The sequence below is a fragment of the Rhea americana genome, unplaced genomic scaffold (assembly GCF_003343005.1).
Source record: "Rhea americana isolate MKP2758 unplaced genomic scaffold, rheAme1 scaffold_37, whole genome shotgun sequence".
NCBI lineage: Eukaryota > Metazoa > Chordata > Aves > Rheiformes > Rheidae > Rhea > Rhea americana.
In genome coordinates this window covers 2,783,169-2,810,396 of record NW_028186501.1, presented here as the reverse complement: position 1 = coordinate 2,810,396, position 27,228 = coordinate 2,783,169, and the positions used below count along the sequence as shown (strand labels likewise).

Genomic DNA, 27,228 nt, shown 5'->3' with positions numbered 1-27,228 from the left:
GAGCGGCCATAAAAATTTGCTCCGGGGAGAAACTTGGCACGCGGCATCCTCCACCAGGAGCCATCTTTTTCTGCCTCAAATCAGGTATAAATCAGTTCAGGCACTGCAACTTGCAGAAATGAAGAAAAAAAAAGAAAAAGAAATTTAGTGGTTTCATATGTTTTCCGGTCCTCGAAGGCTCTGAAACGTCGTAGTTCAAATATATGCAGCAGTTGCCCTTAAAACTTTTCATTGCTTTGAAAGAACCTGCCCACACCGAAGAGCGGCGCGGTTGGGAGCGAGGGAGCGTCGGAAGGACTGGGAGACCCTGGAGAGCTGCTGGAGGTGTGGACGCTTGGAGAAAAGCCTCTTAAAAGGGCGCCTGCTGCTTCTGCGGCTGCGCAACCGCTGACCCTGCTGCGCAGAGCTGTGCCGAGAAACCGAATGTTTCTCCTGCGAGTTCAGTGGGAGGTTTTAATGCTGCTCTCCCGTAGGCTTTCTGGGACAGGCAGAGGTGGGAATCGCAGTAAGCTGGAGTAACTTACTCTAATGCTTAAGAATTCTTAAGAAAAATACTTCTGTAATTCCTGAGAGTTCTTAGGAGAAATAGATCTTTTGAGTCAAGTGTTTTAACAGCAGAAGTAATTAAGAGAACCCATCAGTCCATTAGCAATTTTATTTTTTAAATAGCTGGGGAAAATGCGTGGCTGTTACAACCTAGACAGGACACTGTTGACACAACATGGGAATATTTTATCAAAAATTAATCGTATCAACATTGCTCTTCGAATCTGTGGGAAGTAGGATTTTAAAGTAAAAACAAATGCATTCATGTAAACCGTTCTCTAAAATAGACTACTTGTGCCGATTTACATAATGAATCCATCACTTATCACCCTCAGGAGATTAGATAATTAAGCAGCGAACAACTTATATTTATTCATGTACTTTCAAGAATGAATGAATTATCCCTTCCTGCACAAACTAAATATTCTCCCTCTGATTAGCTACAGCAGAGCGGAAATGGGATTTTACCGTGGAAAATACGCTGCGTGTTCTCACACTGAAGAAAAGGCAGTTGATTTTTCGATGGAGAAGCTGTGTTTGGTTAGAAGTCGATGTCAATGGTATTAGCAAACGTGTTAGCGAGGAGAACGTGCTTGATCCAAATTCAGCGGGGAAAGCCGGGCTTCCCTCCCAGGCGCGCGCTGTGCTGGGGAGCGTGCGTGTAGCGGAGCAGGCGTTTGACAGGAATTTGGGGAGCGAGGTTAGGRCCCACCTCGGTAAGTCCCGGCCCGTGGCCTTCCTGACTGATGACCGAAAAGGGCTTCGGGTACTGAATTCTTTCGTACCGCTAGAAATATGGTTATGCCTTTTTACGACTTTGAAAACAGCATTACTAATTTAGTGGTAAATTTACAATAGAATACTTACTGAAGTAGCACACCTAAGGATTTATGAATTACATTAATAATTTGAATTATGGCAGTTACAAAATAAAGCTGAGGCATGAACATTCCTACTTAGCTTTAGAAATCTTTTTATTATTCACATTAATTAAGCTTGCAAGGCTTAGCCGAATGCTGCGCTTTGGTGCCTCTTTTCCAGGGAAACCAAACTCCTAAATCGTCCCACGAAATCAGGTGGGCAGTGGCACGGGATGATGCTTGGGATCAGGCTCCGGATAGGGTTTTCCACAGATGATAAAGCCGGACGAATCCTCCCGATCATCTGCTCCGAACCGCTGCAGGAGCTATAGGAATCCTCTGGGTTAATTAATTATGAACAAGTTTAATCATGTTCATTAACAACTCTAATGCTGTTAATTAATAACATAAATATTTTTAGTAACACAGCTGGCTTTCCTGTAATTCTTAGCTGGCTTTGAGAAAATGGAGTTTTCTTTTGGGACTGATGGATTCAAGGACTTCAGGGACTCTGGGCAGGTCAGAAGACAATAAATACTTYGAGATCAGATTGACTTGTTGAACCTTAATAACCAGCAAAATGTGATAACGTGGCAACATTTCTTCTGGAGCTAGTCCTAAAACCAGCCTGTCTGACAGGCCTGTAAAGGCATGCAGACCCGGAATTATTTGTGTACTAATATTTTCGTTMATTCATTTATTTGGTCTATGAAATAGGGTAGAAATTAAACCACATAGTATTTTGCAAATACCCTACTGCTAATATGACTATTATAAGCATATTATGTAGCGCTTTACAGATTCAGACCTACTGGGAACTGCCCTTTATTTCTGCTGATCTCACTCTGCAGTGACTAATTAGCCGGCCGTGTGTCATCCCAGGGTCTCCCGTATGGTATCGCCGCACGCTGAAGTCGTTCTTTGGCTCTCAGAACTTGCATGTTCAATATCATGTTTATAGATACATCTCACACGTCACAGAGTCATTTTAAAATCCATTAGCTGCAGTCTGCTCAGATATAAGAAGGTCTAAGACTGCTCTCCCCTCTCTAAGCAAAGCCAAATGCATCTCATYGAAATTATTGGAAAAAAAGGAAAATAATTATAAAAGATATACCCTATTTTTCCTCTTACCCATTAATTGTTTCGATTTTYTTGATTCACTTAGCTCTTCACCTGAGGCTGGATGCACATGGAGGCGACGCTTTTATCTATTAAAACACGCACTGAAGTCACCATTGACCTCAGTGCTGCAATATTGGGCCACCAAGAGAATTTGCTAATGCCGTGCAGTTCATAAACCCAGACACAGGACTTGGAGAATTAAATGGAGGCAGAAGTTTGCGTCCCATGCAATCAATGCTAACTTAAGCCAGYGCTGGAGAAGCGTGCCCTGTATTTAGGGCCATATTACCCTTGCTTCAGTTCAAAATCCAAAGGTGTCTTTGTGCAGGAACGTGCTAATCTGGAGGCGAAAATCTGTGCTTGAGACTTACCTTTGGAAGTAAGCCCTCCCATCCCTTGCTTCAAACAAGGCCAAATTTTGATTTATTGTATCCTCACTAAGAGCAAGCTACAGGATAAAAAAAATAAAAAAATAAAAAGTTTGTCCCGCAAGCAGAATCTAAACAATCAAGTTAGTTGCTCCTTATTATTTTCTAGCTGGGAAAGATATACTTGGGCGAATGTAACAATGATTAGAGGTGGTAACAATGTATTAAAAAGTATATTTTCTTCAAATTTAAGTGAAAATATCTAATTAATGATACTAAGCATTTTTAAAAATGTGAAATCTCTTCCTGTGCATAGGTTAGCATGAACAGAGGCATGCTGGCAACCAACATTTACTATGTAAATTATCTCCACGCCATGCTAAATCAATGAGTTTTTCTCCGTAGATGCTCATTCCGGGTTGCTCCCTATAGTGACCTCAATTATACATGTCTTCGTTGTGAAATTATGATCGCCTTTGGCGGGCTGCAAATGACAGCAAAGAAAAGATTTCCGTGATGGAACAGCACAACAAGTGATACCTGCCGGCGTGAGCGTGCCGAGCTAGCGGCGGGCGGCAGCACCGCTCCTGCTTAGCGCCTGCAGAGGCGAGGCTGRAGGGGAGCAGGGACAGAGGGAAACGCTCAAAACCGCCGTGTTATTTTTAGCAAGAATGAGGGTTAGTGAGACTTCATGTTCTCAGGTATGTGACCGCGGGACCTGGTACTGCAAGGGATTTGCCCTCAGGACATCGGGATGGTCACGCCCGGGTCAGAGCAAAGCCCTGCGTCGTGGCCTCTCCCAGGCCACCGATAACAGCGGAGRGAGAAGTACGAGGAGCGGGGCAGAATGATCCTTCCCCGGAAAAACCCCCGGCTCCCGCGAGCTGCCGCGGGCAGCGTGGTAGCGTCCCGCTCTGTGTCGGTCAGAGTCGGTGGCAWGACCGACTTTTTTTGTTTGCCTCTCTCTGCAAGAGACTGCAAACATGGTTCAACCGAAATCCAGAGACGAATGCACACTTGGTGTGATCTGATAAGTGTGATAAGCTAGGACTGATATTGCTTGGATCTGTCATATAGCCCAAGCTTTTGTGCGTGAATCATCGTGCAGAGCTTCCAAATGGACGTGGAGTCGCTCGGTGTTGGGACCGAGTTCTCTTTCTCCGGGTTCTGCAGCGGAGAGCTCTCTGAGTAGTCCCCATTTGTTCTCTTCCGTTTCATAYGCGTGCTAAAAATCCTTCCACCTCCTAAAGGTTTTTAAAAATAAAATGARCAGCTCAATACTTAATCTAGAGGGTTCTGCACAAAATCGTTACAGCGACGTGAATAATTTGTGCACGTAACCCAGTGCGCATCAGTGTGCCTGAGCTGCCTGACTGAAGTACAAGATCCCGGTAGCAGCGAGGCGATGACTAAAACCACACGAAGCAATCCTGCCTTAACGGAAAGGCTTTTACAAGTTAGCCGGCTAGTAGCAAGCTACGCTCAAACATACCGGGTAGAAGCGTTCAGAAAAGGAGCACGTTTTTCTTGTTGAATCGATCTGTACTAATTGCATGTTAGAACATAAAAACTCATCCCTCAGACCGGTACAGTTCATCGAAGAGTGGCAACTATGTAGGGTGTTTTCTTATGTAAAAATAAGTGTATTTTTCATTAGTGTACATCCAAAATGTAAAACCAGAGCCTCTCTGGCTGTTATATGGAGAGTAGAGGGAAGCCTTAAATTTTACTGCAACAAAACACTCAAAAAATGTTGCTGAAGAGGGAGCTGATGGAAGCCCAGCTTTTTCCAGGAGCTCGGAGCAGTGTGAGAAGCTGCACAGGGGATTAAGGAAAATAGCAGTGAGAAGTGAAAAACGATTTCCCAGTAAATGGATGACTTTCAGTTTCGTTTCTCTTCAAGTAAAGATGGTCCTCACTAGCCTTACTCCATGCTACAAATTATTGCAATTAGCTGTTCTTTATCCTGAGAAGTRTATTCCTAATATTTTGTTCAAAAGAGCTTGCTTTTATGCAGAAAATGACAGCATTACGAGTACATATGTGCTGTTTGCATGCTTACAGTAGAGACTGTGGAAGAAAATGGTGGGATGTGGTATTATACCTCCTGCAGGCCATCCTCCGTGGTCCTCAGCCACTGCATCTCTGCTGGTCTCCTTCAGCAAGGACCTGAGGGTCTGAGGGCAATGCTATTTAACAAAGTGCTGCCTATTCCCACCTTTGCCTCCGACCTGCTCCATGACCTCGAGCGGCTCATATTACCCTTCTCCTTCCCTTCCCAGTCTCCTCGGTTGCTCCATTTAGGGCATTCAAGGGCAGAAATTGTTTTAAGGTCTAACTGCAGCAGATCCCACTCTCGTCTGAGGTCTGAGAGAGTTACTGCAGCCCAAAGAATACCRGTAAGTTGATCAAAAACATGTGTTTTTGATCAAGCACGTATCAAAACCGTAGCTGCTGTTTTCTCCTYGACGATTTGGGCTGTGTCTCAGATAGCTAGGAATATTAAGCAGAAGAAGGGCTAACCTCTAGCACCCAGGACATGCAATGCTGTATTGATTCTTGCAACCCTAAATCAGCTCCACATCTACAGTAGTGAGTACAATTTGTAGCACACTGAATTAGCTTCTTTCTTAGATGGAAAAATTACAGGGCRCAAGCAGGTTTTGCACTGAAATACTCACAGTCAGCTGGTAGATGGATGCGTTGAAGTGAATCCTTCCAGGCTTCCCCAGGCTACTGACAGGCACCGAGTATTTTAGTTAACAGACTTAACAGATGTATTACTCAAGAGATGTTAAGGCAATTTTTCTGTTAGAGGGTATGGAAACAGATGGAAAATTATGTTTGCAAAAATGGATGCTGTTTTTTTTTCATTTTTTATTTAGCGCATTTCCATAGCATAGGCCAAAGAAAGAGTGCAAGATTTTCCCCCAAAAGTGTTTTAATTCATGAGGCAATGTCATGTCTTAAGCTGTGAACTGACCGCATGAAACCGGGTGTCCGGGGGCACTGAAAGTCACCCCTTCATCAGAGGGCCGGAGGGAGGCACACGCAGCGGTTAAATCCTGCTTGCACACACAGCATCTAAGTCATTCCCAGATCTCAGGTGGGTCTCCACCGCAGAAGCGAGAAGGTAGCCGGCAGGATGAATGGTCATTTTGCCGGTGCTGTGAGGGACAGGGGAGGTGTCGGAGCAGAGCGTCGCCCTGGTCAGAGAAATTCCTCCGGAAGCGGTGCCGTTCCGAGCCCATCGGCAGCCGGGCTGGAGCAGCGTGACGGCAGAGGTGTGAGCCGTCCCCGTTCACCCTRACGGCCTGTTACCGTGGGAGAAGCGTTGAGCATTTAAATGGCACGTAGTTTSAAGTCCTTCTTGTCGCGGAGCAAGAAACATCGTGTGAATGATAAAATTGTGACTGCTGCAATTTTGACAATGCGGCTTGATTGCCCTATTGCTTGCTCAGTGTGGCTGAAATGCTTAGTAGTGACTTATCTGCAGTGACAGTAATTCCAACATCAAATGTCTTACCTATCTGTACAGCCACACGTGGCAGAATATGCAGACACATCTTTATGAGCATTGGCCAGAAGAAAATGATGTGACACTGGTGTGGTTTCAAAGAAGGAAAAAGGCCTGCTGCCTCAGGCATTTTTTTTCTATGGTGCATATAAATCGAAGTAACTAAATTTTTCAATTTCAATAACGTATACRAAAGTGTCTCTTTGCTTAGTTTAGAAGAACATCTGTATCTCCGATGCCATATGTAGTTGCATTTGGTAAAGGTGTTGGGAGTTTTCTTGTCTGGTGGCTTCCTAGTATTTGGGCAAATTAAAACAAGATTTATTTCTATTTCAGTGATAATATTCTTATCGTAATTCTGCTTCTTCTGGAARGGAACCTGACCCTTGTGGCTTTGCAAAGGGCCTCGGCAGGAGGGCACCTGTGAGCCGGTGGTGGTCGGAGTGTCCCTTCCGCTGCCCCTGCCCGGGACGCCCACCTGGGGAGGAGGGCTTGAAAAAGGCCTAGGTGTTGCAGCCTGGTTAGCCAGAGGACGTCTCTGAGTGTCCCAATAGCACGATTACTGTGGACATCTGAGGAAAATGATCTAGGGAGTTCAGCTACGGCAGCTGCAATTGCTGCATCTCCTGCCTTAGGGTATATCCAACTCCTTGCCAAAGTCTTCCCGAGTTACTCGTGCAGCTGGGAGGGGGGAGGCAGAGGGAGAATAGGTTAGTAATGCCGTCTGCGTCRTTGCCTTTTGCAGAGGTGGTTCAGCTGAGCCTGCCAGAAGACCAGAAGATCGTTGTTACCACCATAACGGTTGGCCTGAGCACCATGCTGACGTGCAGCATCCGGGGAGCCCTGCGGCCCCCCATCATCTGGAAGCGCAACGGAGTTGTCCTCAACTTCCTCGATTTGGAAGACATCAACGTGAGTCCTGCATTAGTCCTGTAATTTTCTTTTTTAAGGCGCTGAATGTGGCTTCATTTAACAGATGATAGTTTTAAGGGAACAGTTTTATTTCAGTTTTATTTTATTGTTATTATGGAAAATGGAAGCTGGCATAGTATTTTGTTTTTATATGAATACATGTAAGGAATAAAAGTGAAACAACATAAGCAGCAGAGAGCACGGGTAGCACGTGTATGTATTATGAAATCACTACTCATTACACTAATAACCCAATATTTACTTGGCACGGATAACTCATCCCTGGCTGCTCACTGAGGTTGGTGCAACGAGTGGTCCACAGGCAGCAATGCTGGAAATTCCAGCGGAAACGAGCTGGACAGACGTGAACTTCCCAGGGATCTCATTCCCAGTGCAAYGAAATGGCTTCATCCAGGGTATGAGTCACTACACTTGTGGCTGGCAATGAAATCTCTCCTGTAGCTAAATCAAATAATACATTTTTTTTCACTCTTCCTCCTRTTTCAGTTGCCTTTCAACATATTCTCATCTCTTGTTCCTCGGCTACTGTTTTTGATGAGCAGTTTAAAATACAGGACTATTGAGCAGGGTGGGCAATACCCTTGCAGGAAGAAAGATGAGTCTCTGACACACAGTGCTGGTCTGATGTGTGAGTCATAGTTTGTGGTAAAGACAATACCTGAATAATGGTATAAACTTGCTCGTTTATTTAAGGACATTTGATTATGGAGAGAGTGGAAAGTAGTATACAGAAAATATGGTCTGTATTTCATTTCTCTTTGCATTAAAGTACACAGTAAATCAGGTTTTATTTTAATTACAYTACAGCAAGAGTTGATTTATATTTTTATTCAGCTCTCGTTAATTTGATACCCACTCAGTTCAGAGTTACTGCAGTCAATAATATAGCTCCCTAARCTCTTGTGTATCCAGGACTGCTGAAATGTGAAAAATCTTTGTTCTGCTTTTCTGCATTAATACGTGAAAATTACAGTGTACGGGACAGGAATGTACCTTGCAACTTAGCTCGTTATAGTTGACTGAGCCTCCATAGGAGAATTCTGTGYGCTGTGTATAGGTGATTAATGTATGCACAGAGTCTGTAACTGCACGCATCTAACCAGTCTCGCCTCTCACCGAAGCGAGTGTCGCCCTTTCTGCACACAATTCTTGCTGCCGTTTGGAACGTGGCATTGAAATGCAACCTGAATCCTGCAAACATCCCGCTGTAATGCTGGCCTAGGAATGTAAAGGAATCGTAACGAAGACGCGCTGGGTTGCAAAGCTAGCCAGAAGCCGTGTACCTGAGCAGATTGCTTATCGGCATCCTTCGGCACCGTGGTGAGAATAACAACCCTTGGGTCACGGRCGCTAAAAATGCATGGAAACCTGCACAAAATCAGGCTTTCACTGCTGTAGCGGCAGAGTGGCGTACCAAAGCACGCAGGTGGCTTACCTAACAGCTTACTGCCTTTGTAATCTTGTGCAAATATTCTTTTTAAGAGATCTGTTCCTTGACACAGATTAAGCGTAGTAAAGGTTACACACACCGTCAGTGCTTACAGTTAGCAAATTCAGCAGCTCTGTGTGGTTGGAGTCTAGGAAGAGCTTTTTCTTTTGCCAGTTCTGTTCACTAGATAGATCCTGGCCATGTATTTTTAGGCTAAGATTTGTTGTTGGGTCCAGGACAGGGCTGGATTTAGAAGTGAGATTCAGCTATTCTGACATCTTATTTCCAGATAATCTAGAGGCTTAAGATAAGCTCGTTTCAGCTAAAAATAATGGAAATTCCGTGCATCATGAAATCTTGGTTATGATCGCATTAATCTTAAAAGGACGCTGGAGGTTCACATGTGAACTGCGAACGAACGGGCAGTCCAGGAATGCAAGCAGGGCTAGCGCGGCGAGCTGATGTTCCCTTCTGTAGCTTTAATTAGAGCTTGGAGGAGTAAATTCTGAGGCTCAAATGCCACATACTCGCTCCTACAGCATGGCCCAAGTGGATTTCTGGTTTACTTATGAGTAATTCTCCTTTGCGTTTGTTATTAACGGTTGAGAGGAAGAGTGATGTCCTTACACATAAAGTGGTTGGTTTCTGAATGCTTCAGCACGCCTCTGGACAGTCACGTGCAACCCCGCAGAAAAAAAATCCCTCTTGCTCTGCTTGATCTTCTCCTCTTTCTGATATATCCCTGAGATCTTAACAAGGAGGAAAAACAGGGTTTATTCCTCAATTTTAATGTTTCGTGCCTCCGTTTACGACCTCTCCCACCTTGTCATGTAACACCTGGTATTGCACGTCAACGTTTTTTTAGTCTAATAAACACCTCAGCACCTTTTCCATCTTTAATTAAACTATAAAGCTTTTTATGTTCCTTATATATCACTGCCATCTGTAGTCCTTTCTAGTTACCTCAGGTGACCTGCTCTGGGGATAATGATCTTTTTCCCCTTCYTCTTCCACCGTGAGTAACGCGCGGGGCCCAGGAGCTCGGCTGGGTCCTCTCGCTCCCCGTCGGGGACGGCAGCCTCGGCGCCGAAACGCTGGTTCCTGGCGGGGGCGAAGGGATGGTCGTTTGAAAGAGAGCGTAAAACCGTRATTTCCATTTAGAAACATTGCACTAATTCCTGATCTCAGTGCAAAGAGGACTACGACAGCAAATTGGAAGTCTGAACCTCTTCCTCCGCTGGGTAAAGCCATCCTTTTCCTCTAGATGGATCTCAAGCTGAACAAAAATCCATACTCAGGAGACRTTAGCCAAGTTAATCTGCAGTGCGAAAAGTTTGTTGGACGTGTGATGGATGTGCCAGCAGCATTTGCTCAGAGGTTTCAAACGTGGAAACACCTGAAATCCTGCACGCACAGCTGCACAGCTAGGTTTGGGTGGCACCAGGCAGCTCCAAGTTTCAGCCTCTTCTGGGTACACAAACTCGCATTAAATGATTAKCCGTTTAAAGGCATTGGTAGCAGGGAAGTAAAGGCAGCGTGCTTCTTAATATACTTGAATTCAGTTAATTAAATTACTTCAGTTTTCTTTTAGTGTGCCTCAAGCAGAAACTCAATTGCATTTCTGCTTTTCACAATAAGGTTAGCAATTTTGCTAATTGGAAGTGCAACAGGAGATTAATTGCACCTTTTTAACTTCAAGAAAATCCTCCCTGCTCCTGGCGCCGTGGTAATCACATACGAACCTACAGGATATTCATGCACTTGGAAAAATCCTCATGTTATGTTTCAATTAAATTCTATCTCTTTTAAATGCTAATGCTTATTCCAGAAATCAGATGAAAATAGAAGCCCAATTCTGAGGAAAAAACAAGAGCACTAAAAAACCATGAATGCAGAAGAGCAAAGGCACCGCAGATGAGTCCTCTGCTGCTTTAGTCTCCCCAGATTCTTGACAAGGGTATTATGAGGCTGAGGGTGTTCAAACTCACACTGGAAGGGGCGAAAACTGTCAACAAAAACCTAGATCATCCTGAATTTACACAGGACTGAAAGCCTGAAGATTATTACAAAGCCTGGTTGTTTATGTGCTTTATTTAAATCATTTTTATGYGATATCTTGATTAGCAAAAAAATATTAATCACTTTTCATTGCTCTTTTAATCAGAAGCTTTCATAAGCAACATATTAAAAATTTGTTGTCTTATCTTTTAGAACTCTGTTAATGAATTGTCACATAGCAATTACAGAAGAGCAATCTTAATGGCACATGTAATTAAATGATTTTTCCTGCAAACATTGAAGATTATTTGTAACATCAAAGTATTATTTTTCCATAAGTTATCCATAAAGACCATTTATCCATAATAAGCACCTTTGTATCTATACTGATAAAAAAACAATATCAGCATTTCTTGTGAAGAAAAAGACTACAGTGAAGTTGAAGCTGATGTGATTGTGATAATTATAAATGCATGTGTGATTATAAATCGTGAAGTAGTTAAAAATGTGTTGTTCAAAATCATATATTTTTGCTCCCAGGAACTTTTAAGTATGTTTTCACAAATACGTAATTACGAAGGCATTCCTCAATTTGAAAGTATAACAAACTCCTTATGGAGTCAAATGTATTGATACAGTATTTATAGCATATTGTTTCAGATGCTTTTCCATCATCTCTACAGGAACATATGTAAATTTATAAGTAAAATTTATAAATGAAGGTTTATTCTTCAAAAGCATAGTGAAAACATACAAACAACAGAAAAGAGAATATAAGCATAATGAAACAAATGTTACAGAGTACAAGTAGATTAGAATTTGGTGGTTTACCAAGTATAACATGCATAGCTAGAACATAAATTCGTGACTGTCTTTCATTATTCATTTCACAGTAATCTGTACAGCTTAGCTCAAGCCTGTTTTAGATGGTTAGTTCAAGCATATGCTTTCCATTACACATCAGTAAAATAGAGGTTTCTTCTGGCTGGTAGAATAATATGTCCTTTTCTCCAAAACAAATCCGATGCAGGGGCAAACGCAAGGCTCCAAAGTCAATTCCACCTGGTGGGAGGCGCACCGGGGGCTCCCAGGCAGACACCCTTGAGTCCCTTGCACCTAGTTTATTGCTTGTCTTTTTTCTTCTTTGATGAAAAATCGGTAATTGCCCTTATAAAGCATGGGCCCAGGAGTTAACAAAATGCAACTTACCATTTGTTTCCTGCTGTCACTTGTGTGTATCAATTAGTTTATCTTGTAGAAAGTAAAGTCGGAAGTTTCCAGTGAGAAATCCACATGCTAAGTTCTTGAATGTCTTCAACATTGCTTTCCCGAAGATCCCTTTGCCAGCTTCATGTATATTCATCTTTGGTTTACAGTCTTTATTACCTTTATCAACCAACTACTAAAAACAAATCCCTCATAGTCCATATTTATTTTCTTTCTTAGCCTATTAGACCAGCTGGTGGTTGAACTCCTTTGGGAAGCTCATGAGCAAAATTGGTTATGATAGCTTAAAACCAAGGTTATAGAATTAAAAGGGGCTTGGAGGGATGGCACGCAGGATGAAGGCCATGGAAAACCCTTCTGCATATCAAAGAGGGCTTGCTTTTTTYGCATGAGGGAACATGGTTGCAATCATTGCCTTCCAGGGTCGGTCCTGAGCAGGGTTTTCTCGGCCCACCCAGACCATGGGAGGGACAGGAGGCAGAGGGGAGCTCCCTGCTCCAGGGTCAGGCCACCCGTCCCCAGAAATAGCCCTACTTCAATTTGTGGGTCCAAAAGTTATTTTCCTGCAGTTGGATGCAGGTGACATGCGCAGGAAAGTATCCCCGGGGGCACCCAAGGCTCTCCGATACCTGTTAGCATTGRGAAAGGAGGAAACCATAGCAAATAGCCTACATTTAAAATATGAGGCACTTTGGCCAGGTTTTTCATTAGAACAAGCTGTACGAAGGAGATTCATTGCTGTTGATGTGTTTAATGTAGTTCCCACTGTTATATAATAAAAAGGTCATGTGTGAATAACCCTGCTTAATACCCTACTAATAGAAATGAGGCCATTAAAATGATCAAACCCTGTGTCATCCCAGATGTTGCAGTAATATGGTGATGTGAGTAAATTACAGTAAGTTGTGTATTTAAAGCCAAATTTTTTCTGTTTAAAATCAAAGCTTAAGAAGTTGCACAGTGCTTACAGTATCTTAGTTCTTTGCAGGCTATAAAACTGGAGGTTAAGTGAAAAATTAATAGTTGCTGTATTRTCAGAATACATTATCTCTCACTTTGCTATAATAAAGATCACAGCACTTGTATCTGCTTGATACCTTCAGTGGAATATCTCATTTTTGGGCCACAGAGTGAAGATTATTGCTGATTATTACAAATGCAAAAATAGGTTTCCGGAGATTATATAGTTGTTGACCTGGTCCGAAATGCACAGTAGGGTATAAGGCTTTGCCTTTCTAAACATCCCAAGTTTGGGGAGGAAGACATTCCTCTTAAAAGCATGGGGTATTCTTGTTTTGTTTGATTTTTTTTAGAGGCATATAGGCCATGTTTTTGAGAAATTTGGGATGGTAGCTGTAGTCTTCTGTAGATGGATCACATGTACTTAGTGTTATACCAGAGAAGCAGAGCTGTAAATACAACATGCATCTTCTAAAAAGCAAAAGAAAGGAATGAGCCCATAAAGCCATGTGCTGTGAAGAGTTAAGGTAACTATGCTGGCATGCTTAAAGAATGCATCAGAAGAAACTTGAGAATTTGATGAATTAGGAGTCATTGAAATTAGKTGTGATCTCCAATACTTGGTCTTACTGGTGGAGCTGATAATTGAGTTATCAAACCAAAATCCATCCAGTTAGTTATSTTGATACTACAGGGAGAAGGTTGGAGTTTATGAACACGATTTGCTCCCAAGATTGGTCCTTGCCTGTTCAGTCATGGCCCTTGCTTTTCTTTGAAATGTCCAGTAAATCCAGTTAACAGTAATATTTTACTGAATGCCTGGTGTGCTCTTTCCTGCCTTCCCYAGCTCCAGAAGGAAGACCTACCACTGATTTGCCTCATCATCTTGTGTCCSTAAGTTTCTCAGTGCATAGAAGTCATCTATTCTTACCTGCATTACAATTGCAGAACTGTTTAAAAAGTCCATTTCCGTGTGTTTTAAGCCAGAAACTTTTTTAGCTCACCAGCAGTCTTACGTTGTGCTAAATTCTTTGAGCAGAATAACAAGAAAAGACAAATTAATACTCCATCAGGCTGTGTTTGCAATAGTTTTCTGGCATTTGCTKAAGGCTGAGTTTTCCTCCATGTAAATTACTAAAGTGATAGCATGTGTAAAACCAAGAACAAATAGTATTAATGAAGCATAAGTTCTCAGCATGTCTCTGGAAATGAATTATTGAAAGGACCAAAGAAAGTGATTTAAGAGCCCATGACTAATTTAGTTTTTATTATTTTTATATGAATCACTCATGAATCTATTGTCAAAAAGATCAGAGACATTTGATTAGCCTGGAAAAATCATTTTCAAAGCAATAGCCATTGTTGTAGATTCTGCATAATAATAATCTCATTAAATGCTTGGGTACATTTTGTTTTAAAATCCTGTAAACAGCACCAGAGAGAGATTTCTATGACTCTGAGGATCAGGCAAGCTTTTCTAAAGTGAACTAGGTGATAAATTTTAATGGCTGCATCAGTTACTACTGAACAGCGACACCACTTCTTTCCCTCCAGCGGGAGARCCTGCCTGCGAGCGGGTGGGAGATCCGTGCTGTCCCCCCTACGAAATGCCTCTCGGAGCTGGACCGCCCGCGCGGCGTTCTCCCTTTTCTGCGGGACGTTGCGGAGGGTGAGGTGGGAGGAGAGACCTGGTTTATGGAGACCTAAATAGGTTCCTGCAGGTCAGATCTGTGTGGTTATGATGTGGTTTATCTTTGAAAATGTTAAGTTAACTGATCTAAGGCAATTCAGAGGGGCCTAGCCCCATCCAAGCCATGTGCTGGGGGAAGGGGAGCTCTTCTGTGCTCCTGGGATTTTTCTGTTCCTGTTTCCTAGTTATAGCTRTAAGGAAGGTCTTTCTTCCCTAGATAATGTGGAAGTCATCCTAAAAAAATAATAAGCCTGAACCTACCATATGCTAATTCCTCTTTATACTAAGACTTCCTGGAAAAAAAGAAATTCTCTTTGCCAAAAATATAGAGTTGTAAATGTTTCCATTCCTTGTTGGGCCAAGACCTGTTAGAGTATTTCATGAAATCAGAGTATTGGCGTAGTTCACGGCTGCCCTCCCCGCGTTGCCCGCCGCCCTCCCGGCGTGCGGCTCGGAGTCACGCGTTAATGCTTGTTCCCTCTCCGCCGCCCTCGCTCAGYGGTGTCACAGCAGAAGATTTGTGACATTACAGTCACATATTGGATTTCACYGGAGACGGAATGTGAACTAGATTTACAAGCAATATGCAATGTTTTACACATTTCTAAGCATGGTGTCTCAGAGCCACGGCAGATTGCATGACCAGTGAATGCATTAGCAGGGAGGAATGGGATAAATAAATATGAAAAATCTTCTGTTTGGGGAGACCGATGCCTTGGGTAATCAGTAGTGATGGAAGGGAAATGCAATATAAGAAAAGTACGTATCCGTTTTCTAGAATCTGCTTTGGTTTTTTTTTTTTTTTTTTTTTGGAAACACTATGTATGGTAGTGCTTTTTTAAATTTAACTACCACGCTACATTTAAAACGGATAAGAGTAATATTATTTGAGCTTTTCAAGATTAAAAATATTCTGAGGTTGCTTAATCGGCCCTTTATTTGAAGGGTAACTGCAAGACATAAAAGAAGCTCATGAAGGGCAGAGAATTTCTATCCTAAAAAGGGAGAGAGAACATGAGGCAAACTGCTGGCAAAGTCAGTTTATCATCTGTCACTAGCTGACCTTATCAATTATGAGAAATTACAAGCACAGTTTACTAAAACTTTTTTTTTTTTCCACCAGAACATAAACATTATTTTAGGACAAAATCCATAAAATGGAAGTGATGAGCATTAGAGCCCTTATCTGAGCACTTTGATGCAAGGCTCTTCTCTTTGTACATGCTAGAATATTTTCTGCCTCTTGTTTGTGTATTTTCATGACTTCTGTTCTGTCCTCTTCTTAAGATTCACCTTTAATGGTAACAGAGGAAGGCTATGTCCCAGAAGTTGCTTTTTTTTTGCTCTGCTTTCTGGTTGCCTCTCCTTTTTCACGGGACTTACTCTAATTCCTCGTGGTTAAGAGCAGCTTTATACAGCTGCTATTTTCAATGACCAGCTTGCTGCAGAAAGACTTGCTCCATCTCACTTGAGACCTGGACTTGTCCTTCTTGGTTTGTACCTGCCCAGGCCAGGTAAGAGTCGGTCCTGCTTCAGTTACAGTTTAACAAGGCATAAAAATGTCTTGGCTTTGAAGTTCAACGTTAAGCATCACTGTGGGGCTGGGACTAGGGCGTTTCCGGCTCCCAGCGGATGCGCGGCGGTCGCTGCTGCTCTCGGGCAGGCCTGTGATACTGTTCTTGAAAGCTGTGATATTTTTAGGGAGAGAAGAGTTATGTTAAATCACTTCTTACAGATCCTTGCTGTTCCCTCTGACTACTTCGAGGCTCATAGTGACTTGGAAACCTGGCTTTACAAGCAGAAGCCACCTAAAAAAGTCAAAGCACACAAGTATCTCTGTGCTCCTCACTAGTATTAGCTTACACCACTGCTAGTGCAATGGTTATGGCAGGAGATGCACGGGAGCAGCTCCCAAAGCTTATGCAGTGCCTGGAGGACCGGGAGGGGTCCTGGACCCACGGCGAGGCCGCGGGCAACGCGCTGGCTGCTGCCCGACCGCGTCCAGCGTGGCCTCGGGACCCCTGGCTGAAGGTGAGTGTGGAATCTAGAGAGAGTTGGATGCCATTAAGGAGTTGAGGACTTGCTCTTTCCTGATGCTCTCGTGCTTGGGTTTTTATAACACTTCTAAACTTACTTGTATAAAATATACACAGAAGGCATTTCTGGATAAAATGCCTGCATATATATGTAAAAAAGTAACTCTAAAATCCTACTAGTGTACTAGTCATATCCACAGGGAGAAACCATAAATTGTGATTAAATAGATAAGCACTAGTCATTAATTTTGTTAGAGAGTTCACCTCTCTCTTTGTAGCAACAGTTCAGTACTGAGCTTAAACTTACTAATCACTTTTTCCTACCCCAGCCTCTAATGCTGGTCAAAAGTATTCTTATTTTTATGCAAACTTACTTTACATGTAGAAGTCATCATTGATGCAAGTATTTTCCTTCTGTGCCTGACACTAATGGTGTTACCTCAATCACATTTGATTACCTTCTGTAAGAGTTAAAGTCAGAAARCAGGTTTTAAAAGTCATAAACCATACTTTTACCAATAAAAAAACTTTTTTCTCCAAGAAAAATGTATTTGGGAGGAAGAGAATGATACTATAATCTTGCATCTGCTTGTTTTTTGCAAGGCTCTTTACTTATATTAATACATTTGTATGCATTGGAAAAAACAGATCGTCCATAAAAAGACAATTACAGAACACAAACCAACCGTTCATAAAACTTTTCTGAGATATCGCAGAAAAGATGCAACACACTGAAAACGGAAAAGATTTTAATGTCCTATTTTCTGTAACTCCTTATAAATCATTCCATAAAAGTAGCTATTGTGGTTTTATTGATCTAAATTCAATCTGAGTTGCGTTTGGATTAACTTTCAAAACTGTTACTAAGTGACCTTCACTAGGTGCATTTTCTCTATCTCATGCAAGTATTACTTTAACAAGGTTGGTATCTCTTCTATTTGCAGTTACTCATGCATCTTTGCTTTCCAGCAGGGAGCATCTAGCTACCAGAATACGGATGAATTCTTAAAATGGGAAGATTTGAGTAGATGTTTGTAATAACACATTAGGTAGTTTATCCAGCTTATTTCATAGTCTAGATACCAAATCTGTCTGATAGACAAAATGGCAAGAATGAGAGATACTCTTTATGATGGATAATGAGTTTCATGGACATGTAGGGATTTACTCTCTTTCTGTGTAATTCTATGTACATTTGCACTTCTTCTTAACAAGTTTTAGACTGTTGAATTAGCTGCTAAGTCACAACCATGGTTACTGCAGAGCAATACAGAGGCCAGTATAATGCAAAGTTGTTGCACTTTCCTTCCACCCTGCTGCTGCTGGTCTGCCATTGAGAAGAGGGGCACAAAGACCTTTCTCTGGTGCCCATCCAAAGTTACTGGAGAAAATTCAAGAGCTAGCAGAAGTGTTGCCAGGTCCAGCCCATCCTGCAAGGTATGGGCTACGCTGTCCTTTTCTTTAAGGACTGCCAGCTGGCATTGCACAGCTGCTTCAGGTTTCAGCTTCCTTCAAAAAATGTTCTGAATGTCATGYCTGGTGAGAAAAACTTCAAGGTGCAAAGCAAACACACCCTGCAGAGTCGAACTGAGATACAGAGAGCCCAAATGGTGTTCATGAAAGCAGTCCACCTGATGATCAAACAGCTCTTGCTCACGGTTTCTGACCGTGTGGCTGGGCTGGTGGTAGTACCCTGTGCGATGGTAGCTCGTTGCAGCAGTAGACCTGCCCCAGGGGCAGCAGGGCACAGAGAAGCCGCCCACATGCATGGATTACCATTCTCCATCCACAAAGAAACTGGGAAGAAAGTTCTAGAGTTTCAACTAGCAGAGCAARTCCACATTTCCATTTCATGCTATCCACCTTGATACATTCAGTTATTTCATGCAGTAAGAGCTTGACAGTGAATTTGCAGCTTTTCACAGCTTTAGAGCATTGCGCTTCCATTTCATTCCTGATGACTCTGGAAAAGGATGGTAACAGATAGAGCTTTGTGCAGAGATGTTCCTGGTGCACCCCTTAATGCATACATCTTTCCTGTATGCAGTGAAAATATGAAAAAGTCCTTGGATTATACTAGCAAAAAAGCTTTGCTATTCTAACTAGTCAACATCCATCCTATTGTCCTGAATTGCTCCATGCAGCTCTGATTGTAAGTTGAGTTTTACTGTACTTTGCCAGTGAAATCCTGTGAAGAGTTTTATTTAGCATGCTTCACATGTGGAGCAAATTAAAGAAAAATCATTCTTCAACTCATTAACCGTGTTTTTTAAATGTATCCTTCTGGGTTTGCATAAAGGTATAAGCATTTTGGAGCTGCAGAAGTCTGAATGCTTATGGAATAACAAGGGAAGCTCCTTTGTATACTGTTGTGTCATATAGTTTGGTTAACTTTAATTTGAAATAAAATCTTAAGCAGAGTCCTTATGTAAAATATCCAAGTAGCAAAACCTTGCTGATAACTTCTATTTTTGATTGCAGATAGGGAGAATATAAGTAAAGCTAGAGCAGATGTGGGGCAGTAGCAGCACAAATCAAAACAGGTTGATTTGAAGTTAGTTTCTTTAAGAAAATGCTTCTTTCCCCCCTTTTTCCTTGTCTCCTGCCTAAATTGTTTTGACRTAACTGATGAGCATGTTGAGTTCTTCCTTGTCAGCTCTAGAGGTTACACTGCRTTTTATAGGAACTGGCATAGGTAAAGGAAACTGTAATCCACCCAGATGTTAGTGTTTTATACATCTCAGGTTACCAGGTAGATATTAAACTTCCCCATAAATTAGGTAGCTGGAGATTGCTATCCTTTTATGTGCAAAGAGCACCTTGTTAACAACCAACAGGAAAGTTYGTATTCTCAGATGAGTTACTTTGCCTTACTCTTAAATTGCTGCTCGTTTTCTCCTGCGTGTTGATTTACGAACTTTCAAACTTGCTGTTCGGAATTCAAGCTGTGTTCCCAAGCTGCGACGCTCTCGTAACYGCTGGAAACGTAGCCTGCCTTTGCGTGGTGCTGAAAATATACACGTATAYTTTTTTTTTCCTAAGGAATAAGGCCTCTTTCCTGTCTTTTGTCACCTGCAGGATTTTGGAGAAGACGATTCCCTCTACATCACCAAGGTAACAACTATTCACATGGGCAATTACACCTGTCATGCCTACGGCTACGAAGAGCTGTATCAGACCCACATCCTTCAGGTGAATGGTTAGTAAGTGGCGTGTGCGACAATCCGCTGCGAACGTGCTCCCGAGCAAAGCTGCGTGTTCATCCCCGGCTCGCAAAGAAACCCAGCGGCCCCGTGCCCAAATATTTATTTGCTTTGCTCTTTTTTGGCACAAGAGCGCATGCAGCTAGCGACTGCCTTGCCTGTGCTATCGCATGGGCCATCAAGAAGGAAAGGTGGTGAATATAGGCGGTGTTCGTAAAAGTGCCTAAGCAGACGGATCGGTTCCAAAGCGGGTGAGGTTTCCGTGGAGCGACGGAGTGTTTCAGAGCATCTCCTAGACTGATGGTTAGTTGTGCCAACAGAAGCGTTGCATCAGTAAATTAATCTTTCAGAAAAYTGAGTATTGCATGGGGCACGTTGCAGCGTCCTTGTTCGGCCGAGTCCCCCGGGGAGGGACCGGACCTGTGGTGGGTCTGATCTTTCTCCTGCTGCATCYGGCACCATCAGTGCATCGGTGTTTTGTGCACTTGAGTAAGCGCCGTGGTGGAAGCAGGGTTTGGGCTTGGCTGGGCAGGGCTTTGGGGTGCCTGCAGGAGAGCGCGAAGCATCCAGCTGGTCGGAGCGAAAACAGGCTTAATGTTTCTACGTCGGGATTTGTCATCTTTCGAGAAAGTAAACTGCAAAGTCTCGGCGTTATGGATAACTAGATTGTGTGCTGCGGCTAGGAAAATGGGCTTCCTTCCTCAAAGTGCTGTTTGTTTGATGAATGGCAGCTGAAGGAAAAGCAAGTTAACAACTTAATCCTGTCTATATTATATTAAAAAAAAAAAAGAAAAGAAAAAAATAAGAACAAAAACCGCCCTCTGAGTATTCTGGTGTCAACCCAGGCTCGCTAGAAAATGCAGGGCCGAGAAGTTGCTGTTTTGCAGGCTCTGATACTCCCATCCGAGCCATCAGGCTTTGCCGAGCCGGGGTCTGCCCCTCTGTAGGGCACGGCGGGGCGGCAGAGGATTTTTATTTTTATTTATTTATTTATTTACATTCAGCATTGGACTGAGACTTTAAGGCAATGTGGCAGCACCAAGTGAGCTGGAGCTCAAAGCTGTACCCACTCACCTGTCCTTTGCAGCGAGAGGCTAACGTGCTGGTAACATTGAAAAGAGTTTTTATCCTAGGAAAGCAATTAGATTTTTTTTTTAAAAAAAAAGGGATAAAACCCCAACTGACTGAGGAAGAACTGAGTGAAAATAAAGGGTTAATACAGCTCACTGTTTTTGTATGGGGGGGGTCCCTACTTCTTGCCTGGCTTTCAGATGGTTTGGTGACTCCTGAAGTTGCAGTAACTCCTTTTGAAGCCCTGTGATCCCAGGAAGCCCTTCTGGTACCGTCTGAGACCTGGCTCGCTGCTCCCACTGAGGCCCATCAGCCCAGCTTATACTGTATTTTGTTTTTCTTGCCTTTCTCTACAGAAAATAATTGGATCCTAGTTACATACACCCTCTCTGTATGCTGCTTTTTTTTTTTTTCCTGATATATCCTTAATCTTCCTAGAGACCTTCTGCTTGTCTCTATATAGAGCAGAGCACTGGCCCGTATCAGCTCATTGATTAGGTGAAAAAAAGAGCATAAAACAGGAAGTTTAGAGCCCAGCTTTAGCAAAATTAAAATTTCTTTGGATGCAGAGCTGTAGTTGAATGTGTTACGGACTAATCAGCTTTATCAGAAAGGCACCCTTGAGCGGGATTCGCCCGTTCCTTTCCTCCCAGCGGAGCATCGTGTTTGTTCCTCCCTCCGTAAAGCAAGTCCAGTCCACCACAGTCGAAATGTGCTGAAGGATGGTGCTCGCTCGCCGGCAGCGGACAAGGCGGTGTCGTTCAGCAGCTCGCTGCTGCCTCTTTGCCAGCGCCGTGCACGTAGTGCCGTGCTCGGGCTGGCTCGCCTGGCTTTAAGGCAGTGCTGAGGGCGCTGGCTCGAGGTCACGCATTGCACAGTCTGGACGTGTCCAAAGGACCTTTGCAAAGCAACCCGTCTGAAGGAAAGGAAGGTTCGTTCCGCTCTACTGCTAAATGCCACGCAGTGCCTCTCCGTGTGTGCGAGTCCGTGTGAGCGGGGGGGTTTCACCCGGACCGTGGGGGCCTTTCGGGGGCAGCAGGGRTCAGCGGTCCTGCGTGTGCGGTGTTCATGTGGGCTTGCTGGAGCTTGCACAGCTGTTCAGGAATATCACGAATTACAGCCAAATGCAGCTGCTGTCTCAGACGAGCCAGGATGAGGATGCTTTAGGCAGAAGATGTGAGGACCACCACACAAGCGCCCGCAGCTGCTGGCTCGTGTCTGCTCTGCAGGAACCATAAAACGCATATGAATTGCAGCCCATATGTGACATCTGTGACAATGTTTGGGTTGTGCTCATCGATGTTCTCCCAGCAGTCATAAAATTTGAGTCAGTGTGTGTGTATGCACCTGACCCTTCATGTATTTGGAAGAACAGAGCATGTTGGAAAGGCAGCACAAGGTCCAAGAATGAAAAATTGATCTGAATCTTGCCTGCCAGTATCTTTGATCAGGAGCAGCAAGGAACAGGTAGAAAATTAAGTTCTCTCCCTTGTATGGATATTGCTTGGAAAAGGTGTACAGCATACTCTGAGTATAGAGAAGAAAAGCGATTTATCATTTTCAAGGAAAGAAAGTTGCCAAGAATAAAGGATCTCATAAAATTGTAATCAACTATGAGAACCGATAGCTTGCAAATTGGGAGACTGCTGAGGGTAGGGCATCATTTTCCTTGGTTCTAGCACTCTGGAAAACATCAGCATAAATCAAAATATTATATTGCTTGAATTTAGATTTAAAAAGCCATTTGATCTTCAGCCTGGTGATAAGAGGCCAAGAGGACAAATTTTCCAATAACAGATGCTTTAAATGCTGTCATGTTTTGTTATTGTGGCATTTCAAGAGAAAAGATATAAGGCTTCAAATTCCTTTCAGTTCATAAATGGCAAGATTAAAGCATCTGAAATATAGATTAATTTAAATAAGCACAGAAGCGTATAGGTCCTGTAGCAGCAACGTATGTCTTTGGGGTTTGATCCTGCCACTATACTGCTCATGAGCTGTTTTGTCATAGCAAACTGGTCTCACAAGTGAGCTACTACTCAGTATGCAGCAGCAGGCAACCTGTCTAATCTTTTACTTGTTTGAATGCTTTTTTTTTTCCTACTTTGCTTAAGGTAATAGCATTTTTATATTGCCCTTGGCCGCAGACACAGTAATGATTAGCAATGATATATGTTCACCAAGGGAAATAGCAAAGGATAATCCATATATTCCAAAGTCTGGAGCTGAGCTCTTGCAAGTGTTAAGTAAAATGTGCTCACCTGCAGCAAGCACAATGAAAATATTCTGCAGTTTGCTGTTATCACAGAGTAGTTGCATGGAATAATTAACCTGTGCAATGAATTATGTAAGACAAGGGAGAAAAAATGGAGTTTAAAAATGCAAGAAGCAGAAAATGATGAGAGCAAGAGTGGAGGTGCAACACCCGGTTTTGTAGGTGGAAGAATGCAATTCCTTCGTAATCACGCTGTAAAAGATGTACACCTGCTATAATTTCAAGTTAAGCCAATTTTCATGAAGAACATCAATTAAGCATCTAGGAGCTATGAGCTACCTTTTGCAATATCGGTCTGCTGTGTCTTTGGTTCTGCTAGTGAAATATGTGGGTTTCTCGGATACAGACCAACATGGAATGAGGCAAAAACTGAGCGGTGCAAGGAAACTGCTGTGTTAACGGGTGCCCCGTTCCTAGAGCGCGGTCCTGCGCCGTGGAAGCCGGTGGGAGAGCACCCGCGCGGCAATAGCAACGGGAAAGCCTAAGTAAGCTGTTGCAAGGACGCCTGAGCAATCCACGCTGGTTCTGCGAGCGCTGTGCAGGAGATGCTTGGGGGGGACTGTGCCTCCACGAAGAGCCGCTACGTTTGCGAGGCGGAGGAGGAGTGGGAAGCTCCTGCCCCGGAGTCTCCCTCTCCGGAGCTGCTGGGCAGCGTCCCTCAAAGAAACGCGGCTCCGGAGCTGCCTGCGGCTGCGGGTCGCTTCCCTTGCTCGTCTGCCCTCCACCCGGCACCTCCTGGAGTCGGGAGGAGCTGTAACGCTGGCAGCGATGGCAGCAAGGTAGGAGCAAAGGCTAGCAAATGCTTTCAGTTAGAAACTGCAAACTCAGTTTGATAAAACTTTGCCTTTTTAGTATCCTCCTGGTTTAAAAAGTTCTTATGTGTTGTTTTGCCACTACCCTTCATCCTACAGTATATTTACTTATATTTTTAAGTTAAAGAAATAGAAGAAAAAGAAGTCCACGTGTCCAATGCAGAATGTGCAGTTTAGGCATTCCTTTGATAACGGTTCCCCCCACGCTTTTTTTTGTTTCCAGTCGCCTCTAGGCGTTTCCACTCAGATTGCACTTGAACAATCTCTCTCTTTTAAAGCTATAAAAAAACAAGTCGACTTGAGGGCTTTCTGTCATGGCTGATTTCATTCCAAGTATTAACCAGGGCTGATGACTTGGTGCTTTTTTTAAGCAGCTGGTAGGTAAGACAGAAGTAAAATACATCTCCCTCTTGTAAGGCTAATGGAAAAAAATAAAAATAGAAACAGAAAGAAAGCTGTAAAGTGTATGCTAATGATTGTAATTATTCAAACTGTCCTGTGCAGATATGTGAGATAAGAAGAAAGAGACTGGTATTTTTCACAGAAATAAACCCTGTTTCCAATTCTCTTTATATGAGTACAGTATAAAAGTAGTTAATGGGTGGTATTAAGACTCCTTGATTTGAGCAATGAAAGCAGCATGATTGAAAATCAATTAGCGTGTCTGAAGTTGAGATATAATTAGTCGATCTGGCAGTTGTGCATAATAAATAGTTCAGAAGGGAGTTCCTGAAACAAGGTAAGTCACATTTTGAAAGCCTCTCCCCCCAGAAAAGAAATAATCTATAAACACTTTGTTCAGCAGAACAGGTAGTAAACAGTGGAGCCGTTTCGTTACGTGACTTACTTAAAATCTTGAATAATGTGATACATATAATAGGAAAAAAAATGGGCAGAGAGTCTAATTCTTCCCTGACTAGATTCACTGAAGTTTTGGCGTTTATGTGTTTTTTAAATCTGTGAGTATTCTCCTTAGGTTTCAATCCAGCATCTATCGAAGCTGCATCAGACCTTTAAGGAATGAAAGCAAGGGTGGTCTAAATGCAGAGTTAGATATTCAGGCTGCTGCTGGGAATTACTTTATTAGCTTGGTTTCTTCTCTTTCCCAAGCCCCGGAGCTGGGCTGCAGAAAAACCCTTCCGGCGGCTCGCGCGGCAGAGCGGGGCCCTGCCCGTGCTCTGGCCGGGGGAGCAGCGGGGAGGCCGGGGTTTAGGGGCCGCCGGCGTGACGCGGCCGGCGCCTTGTTCCCCGCAGTGCCGCCCGTGATCCGCGTGTACCCGGAAACGCAGGCGCAGGAGCCCGGCGTGTCGGCGAGCCTCCGGTGCCACGCCGAGGGCATCCCTAGCCCCCGCATCACCTGGCTCAAGAACGGCGTTGATATCCTGCCGAGGCTATCCAAACAGCTCGCCCTCTTGGGTAAGGACAGAGTTTTGACTAACTCGGGTCTTGGCGGTGGCGGTTCAGCAGGATTTTTTGGTGCTTCAGAGCGGAAGTTCTGCGAAGTCACGGTTGTCTGAGGTTGTGTTGCATAACCCTTGTTCTCTTCTTATCTGCTCGAGTGAATTTCTCAAGAAATCTAGTATCGATTGCTATAAGTAGTAGCAGTACTTCGTTAAAGCACAGTCTGCCACTTTTCCACGGCTTTGCCTCTTGTGTAAATCGGTGCAAATCGTGCTTAGATTTGCTCAGTGCAAAGGGCTGCAGAAGATGCAAGTCCTGAGAGAACCAGGCTGCGATGCAGGTGACTTTTTGCACCCACCCCTGCAGAGGAAACTCATCCTGTTACTAATGTTGGTCCTCGCTGTTGAGGTCTGAGCATGGGAACGGGAAACACCATAGACACAATAGTAGGCAGCAGTGTTTAATGGCAGTTTTGTGTGTAACAGTGCTCACCTAGCCCGTGCAGTGGTGTATCGCGGCCTCACCCAGTGTCTGCAATCCCTCTGTGTCAGCTCAGGTGTCTCAAAACCTTCCAGTGATTTTGGACAGTAGTCCCACTTCAGAAATCAAATGGTAGAGGAGGAACTGTCTAGAGACCCTTTACAAACCAGCATTTTTGCTGACCTGAGGAAAAACTGCTTGCACCGTTGATGTGGCTTTTTTCCTCCACTAAAGCTGACATGTTTTTGTTTAACAAGAAGAAATAAATGCAGCATAGTTTGCTGTTTGCATGTGGGATTTTTCTGTGTTCTTTTGTAGCACAGAGTTTGTATGTGTTAATGCAAAGAAGCAAAACAGCAACTCAACAGCTGTCATAAGAATTCCCCCAAATGCTTATATGTACGTATGGGGAGATGTTGTGAGATGAATGTCAAGCTGTCTCTGGTGACTAAGGCAACGTAAAGCAATTCACAGCGGTGAGGAACACTATTTATGGATGTCTTTCTTACAGCAAATGGAAGTGAACTTCATATCAGTAGTGTTCGATATGAAGACACTGGTGCCTATACCTGCATCGCTAAAAATGAAGTGGGAGTGGACGAGGACATATCTTCACTTTTCATAGAAGATTCTGCAAGAAAGACCCGTAAGCCTGATTTCCAACATACTTGTTTCTTTAAAGCATCTTTGAAGAATAATGATATACATGCAATTTGGTAGTTCAGTCCGTTGCATGCGGTACATGGGTCTCTCACTTGTAAGGTAATGCCAGTTTTGTCTTCCTGTTGATCGGAGGACTGGGTTCTGCTTTGAGAAGGTATCACGTGGGGAAGACGGGATCTGCTCACCTGGAGCAATGGTGCTTTCCCGGGCCGGAAGGGCGTGGGGCTATGGCATGGGTCATACCTTTACTGCAGTAATAACTTGGTAATATTTTTAGCTATCGGAGAATCCAAACCCCAATGTTCTGTCTAGCGATCTATTTCAGAAAATAATTCCACTGGTTTCTGTACACTTCCTTTCTGAAGCCAGTTACGAATCAAAGCTCCCAAATATTTAGCCGCCCCCAAAATTATGCGGTTGAATTATGTATTTTACCTATGTTAGCATCACTAAATAGCAAAACAGGTTGCTCCTGGTGTGAAATTGTCTTCCACTCCCAAGGCGCGCACCGTCCCCCGTGTTCCTAGCTCGGCTCCGCAGCGGGAGCGTGGCCCGCAGAGGGGCGGACGCCGATGACTAGCTGCCGCTGTCCTGCCCGTTCCCGATGGCGTTCCAGCTACTCGGAGGTTACCCG

The 27,228-nt window shown here is 43.5% G+C and overlaps 1 protein-coding gene across 2 annotated transcripts in view; it reads left to right on the top strand.

The window, feature by feature from the left end:
- The window catches only part of FSTL4 (follistatin like 4), a 211,894-nt gene that overhangs the window by 166,390 nt on the left and 18,276 nt on the right, over window positions 1-27,228 (top strand). For both annotated transcript variants that reach the window (XM_085312779.1, XM_085312777.1), the window contains exons 6-9: window positions 7,162-7,328; window positions 19,768-19,888; window positions 25,305-25,466; window positions 26,443-26,577. In XM_085312779.1, the coding sequence (XP_085168905.1) occupies window positions 7,162-7,328; window positions 19,768-19,888; window positions 25,305-25,466; window positions 26,443-26,577 (585 nt within the window). The remainder of the gene's footprint in view (window positions 1-7,161; window positions 7,329-19,767; window positions 19,889-25,304; window positions 25,467-26,442; window positions 26,578-27,228) is intronic.